The sequence below is a fragment of the Salvelinus alpinus genome, chromosome 5, assembly GCF_045679555.1.
Source record: "Salvelinus alpinus chromosome 5, SLU_Salpinus.1, whole genome shotgun sequence".
Taxonomy (NCBI): domain Eukaryota; kingdom Metazoa; phylum Chordata; class Actinopteri; order Salmoniformes; family Salmonidae; genus Salvelinus; species Salvelinus alpinus.
In genome coordinates, this window is record NC_092090.1 from 30722593 (window position 1) to 30736868 (window position 14276).

Sequence of the window (14276 nt, forward strand, 5' to 3'; positions counted from 1 at the left end):
ACATAATAATAACATATTAGAATGATTATTAGTAATTAATAATATCAATAATAATCATAGTACAAACATAACATCTCCTTCTTGTAATTGTATTAAATTCTATGAAATGCAGTATACATTAAATGCATGCCGGCTTGTAGCTGCTCCATCTACTGGACAGATGCTAACACTGTAATAACCACATAACAACGGAAGGTGTAAATAATGTGTCCTCTATACACAGTGTCTCTGCTTGCTTGTTTTCAAATGGGATCTGAGTGGTATCCATGGGAGTGGAGAAAGACAAACACTGCAGGTGGGAAATGGATCTCCTCCAAATGAGATATTGCCAAGAAAGCAACAGGACACAAGGAAAGCCATGCCCATGTGAACTAGAGAATCTGGCTATTGGATGGACACATGACAATGGTTCCTTATGAATGAGACAGGCCGACAGAGACAGCGAGATACTGAGATAGATTAATTTGGTGAAGCAAATGCATCAAACAATCCCTCCATTGTTTCCTTGGTTACCACAGTCTAGGGGAAATCTTCAGATTTCCTTGAGACTTGTTACGGTAGAATGAGGACAAACCACACACCAAAGGCTGTCACACAAATAGAGAGAAAGAATCATAAGGCAACACGGGTAGCACAATCCCATTCATTATTTTCAGACAGCAATATATACGAGAGGAATACATTTTTTCTGTTCTTATTTTACCTCAAATGAATAATACAATAGCTGTCAGTCTGTTTTACACCTTCAGTGTACATCCATATTCACAACTCCAAACTGATAACCCAACACCCACCATATCTACAGGGGAGGGAAGAGGGGTGGCGACATAAAAGTGCTTGGACGTGCATGTGTCCTCCTGAAAAGAGGGAATAACGGTCCAGTGAAGAACCAGCACAATATAGAATCTAGGTTACTATGATACAGGGTCATACAGGGTCTACAAATGTACCTTTCGGTAATGATAATGGCGATGGGCTTGCACAAATGTCAAGGGTGGGTTTTTATCTTTTTGATTTGATGACTTGACTCTGGCTGAGTGAAGGGCCACTCTCAGAACCCTGGGGTGTATTCATTATGCAGATTCTGTTGCAAAACGTTTTGTCTGTTGCAAAATGTTTTCTAACAGAAACCATTTACTTCAAACGGAAAACATTTTGCCCACGAAAGTGAGAGTTTCTATTGGACAAATTCAGGCAGGTCCCTGAACTGACATCTAGTTACAAAATGGTGCCAACATGGTGGCTGGGCAACTAATTGTGTTTGGTGTGTAATCACCAATGCCACCAACCAGCGACGTCTTCTGCAGGCAATGTTGACTCTTTCAAAGCCCACAGCTTGAGTACATCGTTTCCAACATCTGCCAACATCTTATGTTATCTTTGGTAATCCTGAATAGTGAATACACCTCAGATCAGATCTTAGTATCACTGTGATGAAATACTCAGTGCATTCTTGGAAGAAGAATGCAATTCTAAAGCTTCTTTATGGATGAAGAGGGAAACACCATTTGGAAAGAGGTACAGAAGCTGTGCAAAACAGCCACAAAACCACAAGAAAACATAGCATCAATATAGACAGAAGATATTACAGTACAGTCATGTTTGACAGATTTATATATTATGATAGCATTATCTTAGTACAAACAATAAAGAGAATTCCATGACTAAACCTTGATAAAGCACAACTAAAAGTACACTTGAAATTATATTGAATTATTATCATATAGTTATAAATCAGACCTAAATTTAAATATTTACAGTAATTCATCTCAGGTAGGGGATATAATAAATTATGACCTATCAGAACACCCTCAACAGGTGCAAAGGACAAACTTTGGTCTAGAACACACACACCGTTCTGTCTCTCTCTGACTAACTCCTTAGGGCTTAGGCTAATGTTGGCTGTGTCTGAGAGGAAAGTGACAGATTACCTGGCTCCAATGTGGGCTGTGTATGAGAGTGCAAGACTAGTTGTTCTGTTGAGGCAGGAAGCTGAGAAGGAACTCTCCCACTCCCAGGAAGTAGACCACCTGTGCGATGCCAAAGAGGGGAGCAATGACCAGAGCACGGCAGTACGCCCCCTTCAGGAAAGCAGAGGGACCCTCTTGGCGCAGAATCTTCCTGTTAAACAAGAGGGTCGTGATATAGTGGTGTATCTACAGTACCAGTCAAAAGTTTGGATACACCTACTCATTCAAGGGTTTTTCTTTATTTTTTACTATTTTCTTAATTGTAAAATAATAGTGAAGACATCAAAACTATTAAATAACACATGTAATCATGTAGTATCCAGAAAAGTGTTAAACAAATGAAAATAGATTTTATATTTGAGATTCTTCAAAGTAGCGACCCTTTGCCTTTATTAAAGCTTTGCACACGCTTGGCATTCTCTCAACCAGCTTTACCTGGAATGCTTTTTTGAAGGAGTTCCCACATATACTGTGCACTTGTTGGTTGCTTTTCCTTCACTCTGCAGTCCAACTCATCCCAAACCATCTCAATTGGGTTGAGGTCAGGCAAAGGGTGGCTACTTTGAAGAATCTAATATATAAAATATATTTTAATTTGTTTAACACTTTTTTGTTTTCTACAAGATTCAATAGGTATCACGTTTCAGGTAAGACCCAGATGCAGACAACGTCGAAGTAACAACAGTTTATTAATTCGAACAGGGGCAGGAAAAAGGCAGGTCAAGGGCAGGCAGAGGTCAGTAATCCAGATAGGTGGGGCAAAGGTAAAGGATGGCAGGCAGGCTCAGGTCAGGCAAAGGTCAGTAATCCAGAAAGGTGGGGCAAAGGTACAGGACGGCAGGCAGGCTCAGGGTCAGAGCAGGCAGAATGGTCAACACCGGGAAAACTAGGAAACAGGAACAATCGAAAGACAGGCTCTGAAAGAAAAACGCTGGTAGGCTTGACGAAACAAAACGAACTGGCAACAAACACACAGAGAACACAGGTATAAATACACAGGGGATAATGGGGAAGATGGGTGACACCTGGAGGGGGTGGAGACAATCACAAAGACAGGTGAAACAGATCAGGGTGTGACAATAGGTGTTATTTCATAGTTTTGATGTCTTCACCATTATTACTATTAAAATAGTAAAAATAAAGAAAAAACCTTGAATGAGTAGGTGTGTCCAAACTTTTGACTGGTACTGTATATTCTGGTACTGTATTTTCTAGCCTAAAATGCCTTCTCCGTTTATTTCATAGTACCAGTAGATGTTGTAATGTTCTACCATCAGATAATATGGATATAATTGATCAGAAAGGGCCTGTCAAAACCAGGAGGGAAGCAGTGGAAGAGTTAGAGTGAGAAGGAGAGGTTACCTGATGCAGTCTGTCACTCCGCCGTAGGTGTCCTCCTGACTTCCCCGTGTCATGGTCTGAATTCTGGTCTTAATCACTGTAATACACATACTGTATCAATTGGCTTACATGGCAGGCATAATCAAATCACATTTTATTTGTCACATGCGCTGAATACAACAGGTAGACCTTACCATGAAATGCTTACTTACAAGCCCTTAACCAACAATGCAGTTTTAAGAAAAATAAGAGTTAGGGCCTTTCTATGACACTGACTGGTATATAGGTCCTGGATGACAGGAAGCTTGGCCCCAGTGATGTACTGGGCCGTACGTACTACCCTTTGTAGCCCCTTGCGATCGGAGGCCGAGTAGTTGCAATACCAGGCAGTGATGTAACCAGTCAAGATGCTCTCAATGGTGCAGCCGTAGAACTTTTTGAGAATCTGAGGACCCATGCCAAATCTTTGGGGGAATAGGCATTGTCCTGCCCTCTTCACGACTGTCTTGGTGTGTTTGGACCATGAGAGTGTGTTGGTGATGTGGACACTATGGAACTTGAAGCTCTCAGCCTGCTCCAGTACAGCCCTGTCGATGAGAATGGGGACATGCTCGGCCCTCCTTTTCGTGTAGTCCACAATCATCTCCTTTGTCTTAATCACATTGAGGGAGAGGTTGTTGCCCTGGCAACACACTTTCAGGTCTCTGACCTCCTCCCTATAGGCTGTCTCATCGTTGTAGGTGATCAGGCCTACCACCGCTGTGTCGTCTGCAAACTTAATGATTGTGTTAGAGTCGTGCGTGGCCACACAGTCATGGGTGAGCAGGGAGTACAGGAGGGGACTAAGTATGTGCCCCGTGTTGAGGATCAGCGTGGCAGATGTGTTGTTGCCTACCCTTACCACCTAGGGGCGGCCAGTGAGGAAGTCCAGGATCCAGTTGCAGAGGGAGGTGTTTAGTCCCAGGGTCCTTAGCTTAGTGATGAGCTTTGAGGTCACTATGGTGTTGAACGCTGAGCTGTAGTCAATGGACAGCATTCTCACGTAATTGTTCATTTTGTACAGGATGGAAAGGGCAGTGTTGAGTGCAGTAGAGATTGCGTCATCTGTGGATATGTTGGGGCGGTATGCAAATTGTAGTGGATTTAGGGTTTCTGAGCTGATGGTGTTGATGTGAGCCATGACCAGCCTTTCAAAGCACTTCATGGCTACAGACGTGAGTGCTATGGGTTGGTAGTCATTTAGGCAGGTTACCTTGGTGTTCTTTGGCACAGGGACTATGGTGGTCTACTTGAAACATGTAGGTATTACAGACTCGGCCAGGGACAGGTTGAAAATGTCAGTGAAGGCACTTGCCAGTAGGTCAGCGCATGCTCAGAGTACACGTCCTGGGAACCATCTGGCCCTGCGGCCTTGTGAATGTTGACCTGTTTAAAGATATTACTCATGGGCCTCCCGAGTGGCACAGTGGTCTAAGGCACTGCATCGCAGTGCTAGAGTCGTCACTACGGACTCATGTTCAATCCCGGGCTGTATCAGAACTGGCCATGATCGGGAGTCCCATAGGGCGGCGCACAATTGGCGATGTTTCCTCCAACACATTGGTTCGGATGGCTTCCGGGTTAAGTGGGTGGGTGTTAAGAAGCACAGTTTGGTGGGTCATGTTTCGAAGGATACATGACTCGACCTTCGCCTCCCAAGCCAGTTGGGGAGTTGCACCGATGAGACAAGATCGAAAAGGGGGTAAAAATTTTTTTTTAAAGGTCTTAGTCACATCGACTGCGGCAAGCGTGATCATACTGTCATCTGGAACAGCTGGTGCTCTCATCCATGCTTCAGTGTTGCTTGCCTTGAAGCACGCATAGAAGTCATTTAGTTCATCTGGTAGGCTTGTGTCACTGGTCAGCTCCCCTTTGTAGTCCGTAATAGTATGTAAGCCTTGCCACATCCAACGAGCGTTGGAGCTGGTGTAATAGGACTCAATCTTAGTACTGTATTAACACATTGCCTGTTTGATGGTTCGTCTGAGGGCATAGCAGGATTTCTTATTAGCGTCCGGGTTAGAGTCTCGCTCCTTGAAAGCGGTAGCTCTACCCTTTAGCTCAGTGCAGATGTTGCCTGCAATCCATGTCTTCTGGTTGGGGTATGTACGTAACATTCCTCAATGAAATCGGATGAGTCCCGGAACATATAACAGTCTTTGCTAGCAAAATAGTCCTGTAGCTTAGCATCTGCGTCATCTGACCACCTCTGTATTGAGCGAGTCACTGGTACTTCCTCCTTTAGTTTTTGCTTGTAAGCAGGAATCAGGAGGATAGAATTATAGTCTGATTTGCAAAATGGAGGGTGAGGGAGAACTTTGTATGCGTCTTTGTGTTTGGAGTAAAGGTAGTCTAGAGTTTCCCCCCCCCCCCCTCTTTTTGCACATGTAACAGGTAAAACGGATTTTAGTTTCTCTGCATTAAAGTCCCCGGTCACTAGGAGCACCGCCTCTGGATGAGCATTTTCTTGTTTGCTTATGGCTTTATACAGCTCATTGAGTGTGGTCTTAGTGCCAGCATCGGTTTGTGGTGGTAAATAGACAGCTACGAAAAATATAGATGAAAACTCTCTTGGTAAATAGTGGGGTCTACAGCTTATCATGAGATACTCTACCTCAGGTGAGCAAAACCTTGAGACTTCCTTAATATTATGATTTTGCGCACCAGCTGTTATTGACAAAGAGACATAGACCTCCACCCCTTGTCTTACCGGAGGCAGCTGTTCTGTCTTGCCGATGCACGGAAAAACCACACAACTGTATACACACTCATACCTGTATACACACACACGACTGTGCTTACCATCCACAGGATTAACTGCCACAGCAGCTGTACTGCCAGCGATGCAGCCTGATGCAAAGGACACATAAAAGGGAGCGGGGCCATCAACCCCACGGCCACCAAGACTGTTCAGATTGGCAAACAGGGGGAAGTAGATTATGGAGAATGGCACGTCCCTAAGAGAACAGAGGAATGGGCCATCAAATGTGAATCATCTTAATTTGTGTGTGTTCTTGTTAGGTTTTCATTGTGTCTTCGTGCAGATGTACCTCAGGAGTGTGGCCCCCAGGCCCTTGTAGAGCCCTGCAATGCCCTGGCTCCTCAGCAGCTCCCGGGTGAGCTGCATTGCTGTATGGGACCCCAACTCCACTGGGCCCCCAGGGGCCCCAACTGCAGCCTGGGACATCAGCTTCCTCTGAGCCTCTACATGTGTCATAACACACACAACATCATCAGTATCATCAGTGTGACATCATCAATCAGGGACAGAGAAGCAGGAATGCACCAGGAGAAGTTGACAAACAAAAATACATTTGAGGAGTCACAGGAACACAAGGAAGAGTCACAAATGTGGTCAAGCAATAAAATAACTATTGTACATTGATACAATAACAATGCTGGCTGTTACTGGTTCTAACTGATCAGATCTCTGTGATCTGTTTGTGTTTGTTTGGCTGACAAGACATTGGTTAGTCATGAAACCCTGACTGGGAACAAGGGAACATACAACCTCCTCTCTCCTTCTTCTACCCATTTCTCACCTATCCGCCCTGCATCCTGTAACTGGATCTTTAGCATCTCCATGGGAGTGGTGATGATGACCTGCACCAAGAGATGGAGAGATGGAGAGACAGAGAGATGGAGACACAGAGATGGAGAGACAGAGAGATGGAGAGACAGAGAGATGGAGAGACAGAGAGACAGAGAGATGGAGAGACAGAGAGATGGAAAGCCAGAGAGATGGAGAGACAGAGAGACAGAGAGATGGAGAGACAGAGAGACAGAGAGATGGAGAGACAGAGAGACAGAGAGATGGAGAGACAGGGAGATGGAGAGGCAGAGAGATGGAGAGACAAAGAGATGGAGAGACAGAGAGATGGAGAGATGGAGAGACAAAGAGATGGAGACACAGAGATGGAGAGACAGAGAGATGGAGAGACAGAGAGATGGAGAGACAGAGAGATGGAGAGACAGAGAGATGGAGAGACAGAGAGACAGATAGATGGAGAGACAGAGAGATGGAGAGGCAGAGAGATGGAGAGACAAAGAGATGGAGAGACAGAGAGATGGCGAGACAGAGAGACAAAGAGATGGAGAGACAGAGAGATGGAGAGACAAAGAGATGGAGAGACAGTGTGACTGTGTTTCAGAAGAGTTCAAATACCCAGGCAGACACACAACTATTGTGCATAATTACTGTTGAGCCACAAGATGGTAGTAGAAAGCTGTCTGAGGCTGATACCCAAACTGATCTTACCTGACATGTACCAGCACCACAACCCGCCAGCATCTCCCTCAGCAGGGTGAGCTTCTGACTGAGAGAGAGAACAAATGTCATAATCATTTTGGTTCAATGACTTTGCTAATTTCTCTGGATGGTCGGATGCTATCTCAAGTGATTTACATACATTAAACAAAATGCATACAACTTAAAACTCCCTGTTTCTATCCACAAAGGACATGACCATAAACATGCATAAAACAATAAACATACCATTAGTGATACACATAAAGAAACATACATAAACAAACACATACACACACAGACACACACACACACGGATTCACACAGTCTTAGAAACATGTTAATAATTCACCAGTTCACTAGCGCAGGTCACTCAATAATTTATCAGCCATGTTGTTGGTCCCCATGGAAATGTTGAGGGACGCTAAAGATAGCCCAGGTATGTCATGCGGATAATGCTGCAGGGGCCTGTGGGATTGGTCCTATCAACCATGCTGTATGTTTACAAAATATTTATACTTCTAACGTATTACCACTAGATCCCAGCACATAGTGAAGATATTATTAAAATCCTATTTGTGATATGTATATCAAATCCAAACAAGAAGTTAGTTAAAGCTGATATAGTATACACTACATCTTTCAAGTACATCTATTCAAAGAGATCAGAGTGGGCAAGAGGTTGGTGTACCAGTCAGTTACGACTGGTGTATGATTGTATTTGACAGACAGGTGTTTGAAAGAGGCCTCTGAGCACTACTCACCCATCCTTGGACAGGTGCTGTCTAAAGAAGTCATTGGCAGCTAGTTTGATGGCCTTCTCTGGAGTGACCAGAGTCAGGTTCACAGCAGCACCTAATGGTCAAAGAAATATAGAGACACAGAGTCATAAACAAAGAACATGCTCAAACCTGTGTGCACACACACGCACGCATGAACACACACACGCACGCACGCACACAAACACACACACGCACAAGCACACACACACACACACAATTTTGTTCTACCTCTGTACATGCCAAAGTACCCCTCTGATTGGATGGTCTTGATAAGGCAATCTGACCTGTGTAGTGAACACAAAGGATTACTGTGCAAAGACCTCAGAGAATCAACCAGAGGTAAGCAGATACTACAAGCAAACTGCAAGTTAGTTTTAGATTTTTTTTAGATTTTTTGACTGGTTAAAAGAGTGTGTTGACCAGCATTGTACATACATGCTGGTGTAGAGACGGGAACCATTTTGCTGGTTCTGGAGACGGGTCTTGGCTAGGTCAATAGGAAATACACATGTCACACCAATCAGTCCAGCAATTCCCCCATTGATCAATTTGGCAGGTAAACTGAGAGGGAGAGAAAGAGAGAAGGGTGAGACGGGATCAAAAAGGTGACAATGACTAATCAATAACAAAAGTTAAAAACAAGAACGAGAGAGCGGGAAAATGGTGGAGGAATTAGTTCAAGACTCAAACTAGAACATCAATTAAAACATGTGATAAAATCCTCTCAGATTCTTCTGTTTCCATCAATATCCTTATCCGCACTTACCTGATCTGCTTGTCAGCCATCTGTCTGTATATCTGTAAACGTGATCTGCAAGGAAAACAATGGATTAGTGGAAGATAGATGGAGAATACCTCAGTCAACCAGCCAATGTTCAACCGTCAGTTTTAGTCAGTCAGTCAAGTAATTGGCCAGCTGTGGAGGAGAACTGGAAAAGAACAGAGTACAAATCCATATCAGAACAGTAGTCAGACACTCAGTTAAAGCTTTGAGAAACATCTGTGCATGGAATGTACTTGGCTTATCCCTGGGCATAGTAGCATTTACCTCAATGTTGTGTTGGCTGGCTACCTGAAATGAAGAGTGTTCATTCATTGAGCCATGCTTTCAGAAGAAGCTGATTGTACAGCCACCCTCCTTCTGGACCAATCACATCAATCCTTCCCCTCCACTCCTCCCTCAACCCTAATTCTATCCCCAACTCTTCTATTTCCTCTACTCCTACTCCTCCCAAATCTCTCCTGATTTGTGTGTGTGCATTGTATTTGAATGGAACAAGAGAAAGCAGAGAAAGAGAGAGGGAGATGGGACATCCAATACTGTGATTAGAAATATGGGTGTATATCTGTTTGAAGTCTAGTCTGTCAGCTCACAGCACTCCTTCTCTTTTTGCAGGTTTGTAACAATATATCTTTGACCGAATATTTCGCTTTGTTGTCTTTATAAAAGGATCTACTGTGCTGTGCTGTGCTGTGCTGTGTGTGTGTGTGTGTGTGTGTGTGTGTGTGTGTGTGTGTGTGTGTGTGTGTGTGTGTGTGTGTGTGTGTGTGTGTGTGTGTGTGTGTGTGTGTGTGTGTGTGTGTGTGTGTGTGTGTGTGTGTGTGTGTGTGTGTGTGTGGACCTTGGTCGTAGAATAGTACCTAAGAGAAGGCACAGGAGTGGTCTGTCTACTCAATGTCTGCTTTTCATTTATATGTACAGTATGAGCTCATGTATTTTTCACTGCCGGGAATGGATTACATGTGGTAATGGAGAGACTTACCACATCTAGTTTGTTAATACATCATGAATAAATACTTCCACGTAACACTATACCCATTCCACCACCTATCTGCCTTGCACATTCAGATTTAAGTGTTATGATTGTTAGGTAACTGACTTAACATAATTCAACCCCGTTAACTACACATCATTGCTCACCCGGTGAACCTTCCACATAAATGTATACACAGATCGGGTATTCAATACATGATGCTTATGTTTTCCTTGCTGTATTTCAGGGCTCATCACATAGATGCTGAGTGCAACTGCTGAGGCTACTTATTTCCACTTGGTGAAGCTAAACCCTGTTGCTACCCATTTCACATCTCAGGTGAAGTTAATCATGATATAGCGAAATCTATGATATTTGATATTGCAAAATCTATTGCTATTGACCTCACTTTGAGCCCTAAAGTACATATTTTCAAATTAAGATTGACAAAAAAGAGAAAATCTAGGAAAGCCATACACCTGAGTTACAATTCCTCTGTGTTACAATTTCTTAGCTCGTCTCTCTGTCTCTCTGTCTCTCTGTCTCTCTCTCTGTCTCTCTGTCTCTCTCTCTCTCTCTCTCTCTCTCTCTCTCTCTCTCTCTCTCTCTCTCTCTCTCTCTCTCTCTCTCTCTCTCTCTCACTCACTCACTCACTCACTCACTCACTCACTCACTCACTCACTCACTCACTCACTCACTCACTCACTCACTCACTCACTCACTCACTCACTCACTCACTCTCTCACTCACTCACCCACTCACTCACTCACTCACTCACTCACTCACTCACTCACTCACTCACTCACTCACTCACTCACTCTGTTCAAAGTCTGTTCCAAAGAAGCTGGTACAGTACTTTGGACCATACTCTCATTGGTTGCTTGTGTGGAGGTGTGGTCAGGCTCATCAAAACATTGTATGTGTCACGTTCCTGACCTATTTCTGTTAGTTTGTTGTATGTGTTAGTTGGTCAGGACGTGAGTTTGGGTGGGCATTCTATGTTGTCTGTTTCTATGTTGGTTTAAGGGTTGCCTGGTATGGCTCTCAATTAGAGGCAGGTGTTTGGCGTTCCTCTAATTGAGAGTCATATTTAGGTAGGTTGTTTCACAGTGTTCGTTGTGGGTGGTTGTCTCCTGTGTCTGTGTATATGTTTGCACCATACGGGACTGTTTGCGGTTTGTTCGTTTTATGTAGTCTGTTCCTGTTCATTGCGTTCTTCACGTTATATGTAAGTTCGTCGTTCAGGTCTGTCTGCATCGTTTATTTGTTTTGTTTGTTTATGCAAGTTTAGTTTGTTTTTTCGTCGTGTTCAATAAATCATGTCATTTCACTACGCTGCGCCTTGGTTCGATCACTACTCCTCCTCTTCGGATGAAGAGGAGGAGGACTGCCGTTACAGTATGTCTGTGCATATTTTACAGTACGCCTGTAATTTTGCATTCTGTAATAATGAGTGGTTATGTTCAAAAGCCTAGCTGTATGCTAATTTTATGCATATTATCTATCTGTGTTAACTTATACATAGCCTACTCATCTAACCTCCGGTCTCAATAGAGTTGCATAGTATGTTGAATTGAATCCTCATTCAAACTGTCATGTTCCATTGATTAACAGCAGGGGCATCCATCCTCTCCCCTTTGCCCTCTCTCCCCATGCTTCTCTTGTGATGTCACAACAAGGATAGCCTGGCACCAGCTTTGTTCCAGAGCATGTCTCTATTTTCACAAAGATTTCATCAGTGACACTCAATGATTAACAAATATACTGAAATGGACGTGGCAGATACCAATATTATAATTGTAATTTGTCATGAACTGACCTACCACTTTTTTATCCTCCTGGACCAGCTGTTCAAGCCTATATGGTACCTGCAGGCCTCCTTACTTCCCCTGCACCACTAATAACAGGATTCCCTGCTATATCGTTACACTCAACAAATTGGCCTGGTGGATCGGTGGTCAATTAAACCAGCATCTATTGGTTGTAAGTGAGAAGGGGAGGACACGGTGTGTGTTGTGTTGGAGAGAGGGAGCTTAGGGATGGGTAGAGGCAAAGAATTGTTGTTGCACCCTCAAAGTTCACATCACCTCATCATCTGCATTAATCTTAGCCTCTTGTCTCCTATGTTTTTCTCAGCTTCTTCTATGTCTCCTATGTTTTTCTCAGCTTCTTCTATGTCTATCCTATGAAAAGCATGTACTATGTACGCCTACCCCACTGTCCAAAAGTCCCTCTTTCTAGTTGTAAAGGGCTGACCAGTTGCCAGTTGAAGGCTGGGCAAATGTCAACACCAGATCATTTGAGTGCACATTTCAGGATTTCAAAATTTCTTTCCAACCAGTCATATCATACTGAATACAGAAAGACATTCGGTCTCTGGTTGTGTAATCACTTTATTTTTGCAACACTTTTGAAATACATTGTATACTAAGTTTCAGTACCATGTACCTGTCTATTAGCAGAACATTTGGGCAAAATAATTTTTGAGAATATGACATTTTTACCAAAAGCAGTAATTAGGTGCAATATGTTTGTTTGGAATGTGGTCCTTCAGTTTGGCTAGTAACCTTCTATTTTTTAGGTTCAGTATTTCCTTGGGAGTCCATTGGGTCTGTAGCGGTTGGGGTCCCCTCCATTACGTCCCCAGCGGTTAGCCTGCTGGTCAGCTGCTGAGTCCTCGTGTCCTCGACCACTGGAACCCTGAACCCTCTCCCGGCCATTACTGAGAGAGGAGAAATATTACATTAGTAACTCGCCAACCACAGTAAACCAATAATGGTATAATTGTCTTTCTGACCAGACACTTTTTTTTTTACAAAAAGTGGCATAAAGAACTAATTAGAGAAAGGAGAAAGTTTTTATGAGATAATTTGATGACCAACTGAACCACATTATAAGCATCTCACAGATATTTGAGAATCACCCACCTGATGACTGTTGCTGCCCACCTGCCCCCTGGTCCTCTCCTGGCAGCATCATAGTTGCCCCGAGCGTGAAAGTACTTGTCTGAGTTTTTCCAGTTGGCGTCCTTCATGTCGTCATATGCACGCCACATGTCTTTAGCACCTGCAGGGTCAGGAGGACACAGATGTCGAGTTTGACACTTTCAAGGAACTTTACAACTTTTCAAACCACTAGCCTCAAGAAATAACAATGACTTTAAAGGAGTCCTCAAATACAGTACATGTTGCTCTTGAATGATTTGTCGCTCTTGATAGATTTGTTGCTATTGGTTTCTGTATCTATTTCTGTCAACAATGAAGAAACAATGATTAAAGTGTATAAACGGACCTCGAGCAGCTTCACCAGGGAAGTGGTACCACTGAGCTTGAGCTCCTACAACGAGGGTCAGAACAAGTCCAGCTAGAAGCAGCTTCATACTTGCAGATGCGACAAACTGAAGGAAACATGAGGGTGAGAGAGAGCATAGGCTACTTTATGAATTGCTAACATATTTACAGATAATTTATTCAACTTAAACTCTGACTGCCTCATATAACAGAGTTATCACTTACCTTCTAGCTCCTTAGTTAGTTAGTCAGTCAGGCAGTTTGAACCCCCTTGTGTTTCGTGTTGGTTTGTGGTCTGCAGCTTGTTCTTATATTCCACTCAGACCAGGGAGGAGTTCTGTTTTTCCAAAAGCTGGAATTCCCTAACTTCGTCCTCCCAAGCTATTACGATCAGAAGTGTATGTCCGGGAACACAAGATGAGAAATTTCCAGGTCATGATAAGATGAATTAGAGGACCTGCTCTGAAGCCTTGGGCAATAAGGAGGATACTCCTCAATTGTGTAACTAGGCCTACAGCTTAAAAAAACAAGGCATCAAAATGTGATGTGTCTACATTAATAAGACTAATGGGGGCAATGCAGTTTGTTTTTCTGCTTTTAATGTCGTAATTGTCATGATGGATGAGGTTCCAAAAGTTTGCCTCTCACCTAATATGAGAGAATGATTCCTTATGATATGATTCATTATAGACTACTATAGTAGGGTAGAATACAGGTATTTAATAGACATAGACATGAAAGGCAATTTGCATGTCCACAACTTACGGGTTACACAATTACTGCTCCCCCTCACACCTATGCTGCTGTTCATTGACTATTGATTTCCATTACCATTAGTATCTATCTTTTTATCC

The 14276-nt window shown here is 43.2% G+C and overlaps 2 protein-coding genes across 6 annotated transcripts; both read right to left on the reverse strand.

Moving 5' to 3' along the window:
* Positions 1-627: 627 nt before the first annotated feature.
* Positions 628-9540, reverse strand: LOC139575904 (mitochondrial glutamate carrier 1-like). 5 transcript variants are annotated; one of them, XM_071401342.1, is made up of 12 exons: positions 9427-9536; positions 9145-9307; positions 8814-8939; positions 8607-8662; positions 8361-8451; positions 7609-7666; positions 6893-6953; positions 6401-6554; positions 6153-6307; positions 3333-3408; positions 1932-2121; positions 628-1389 (listed from the first exon to the last, which is right to left on the reverse strand). In XM_071401342.1, exons 2-11 carry the CDS (start codon positions 9162-9164, stop codon positions 1968-1970), a joined length of 951 nt encoding a protein of 316 aa, XP_071257443.1. In that variant the 5' UTR covers positions 9165-9307; positions 9427-9536; the 3' UTR covers positions 628-1389; positions 1932-1967. The 5 variants fall into 5 exon arrangements, with proteins under 5 accessions (XP_071257443.1, XP_071257440.1, XP_071257441.1 ...); XM_071401339.1 differs by having other exon boundaries at positions 628-2121; XM_071401340.1 differs by having other exon boundaries at positions 628-2121; positions 9145-9189; positions 9427-9510.
* A 2967-nt stretch (positions 9541-12507) lies between these two features.
* Positions 12508-13787, reverse strand: LOC139575906 (serum amyloid A-5 protein-like). The gene is made up of 4 exons (XM_071401344.1): positions 13648-13787; positions 13424-13529; positions 13060-13198; positions 12508-12854 (listed from the first exon to the last, which is right to left on the reverse strand). The coding sequence occupies exons 2-4, from the start codon at positions 13509-13511 to the stop codon at positions 12716-12718; spliced, it is 366 nt and encodes a 121-aa protein (XP_071257445.1). The 5' UTR covers positions 13512-13529; positions 13648-13787; the 3' UTR covers positions 12508-12715.
* Between the last annotated feature and the right edge of the window lie 489 nt (positions 13788-14276).

Coding starts and splice junctions, on each gene's coding strand:
- LOC139575904 (XM_071401342.1), bottom strand. CDS start 9,164: ATGGCTGACAAGCAGATCAG. Junction 8,940..9,144: donor ATGGCTGACAAGCAGATCAG/GTAAGTGCGGAT, acceptor TCTCCCTCTCAG/TTTACCTGCCAAATTGATCA. Junction 8,452..8,606: donor GTACTTTGGCATGTACAGAG/GTAGAACAAAAT, acceptor TTTGACCATTAG/GTGCTGCTGTGAACCTGACT.
- LOC139575906 (XM_071401344.1), bottom strand. CDS start 13,511: ATGAAGCTGCTTCTAGCTGGACTTGTTCTGACCCTCGTTGTAGGAGCT. Junction 13,199..13,423: donor CCCTGGTGAAGCTGCTCGAG/GTCCGTTTATAC, acceptor CTGACCCTGCAG/GTGCTAAAGACATGTGGCGT. Junction 12,855..13,059: donor TGGGCAGCAACAGTCATCAG/GTGGGTGATTCT, acceptor CTCCTCTCTCAG/TAATGGCCGGGAGAGGGTTC.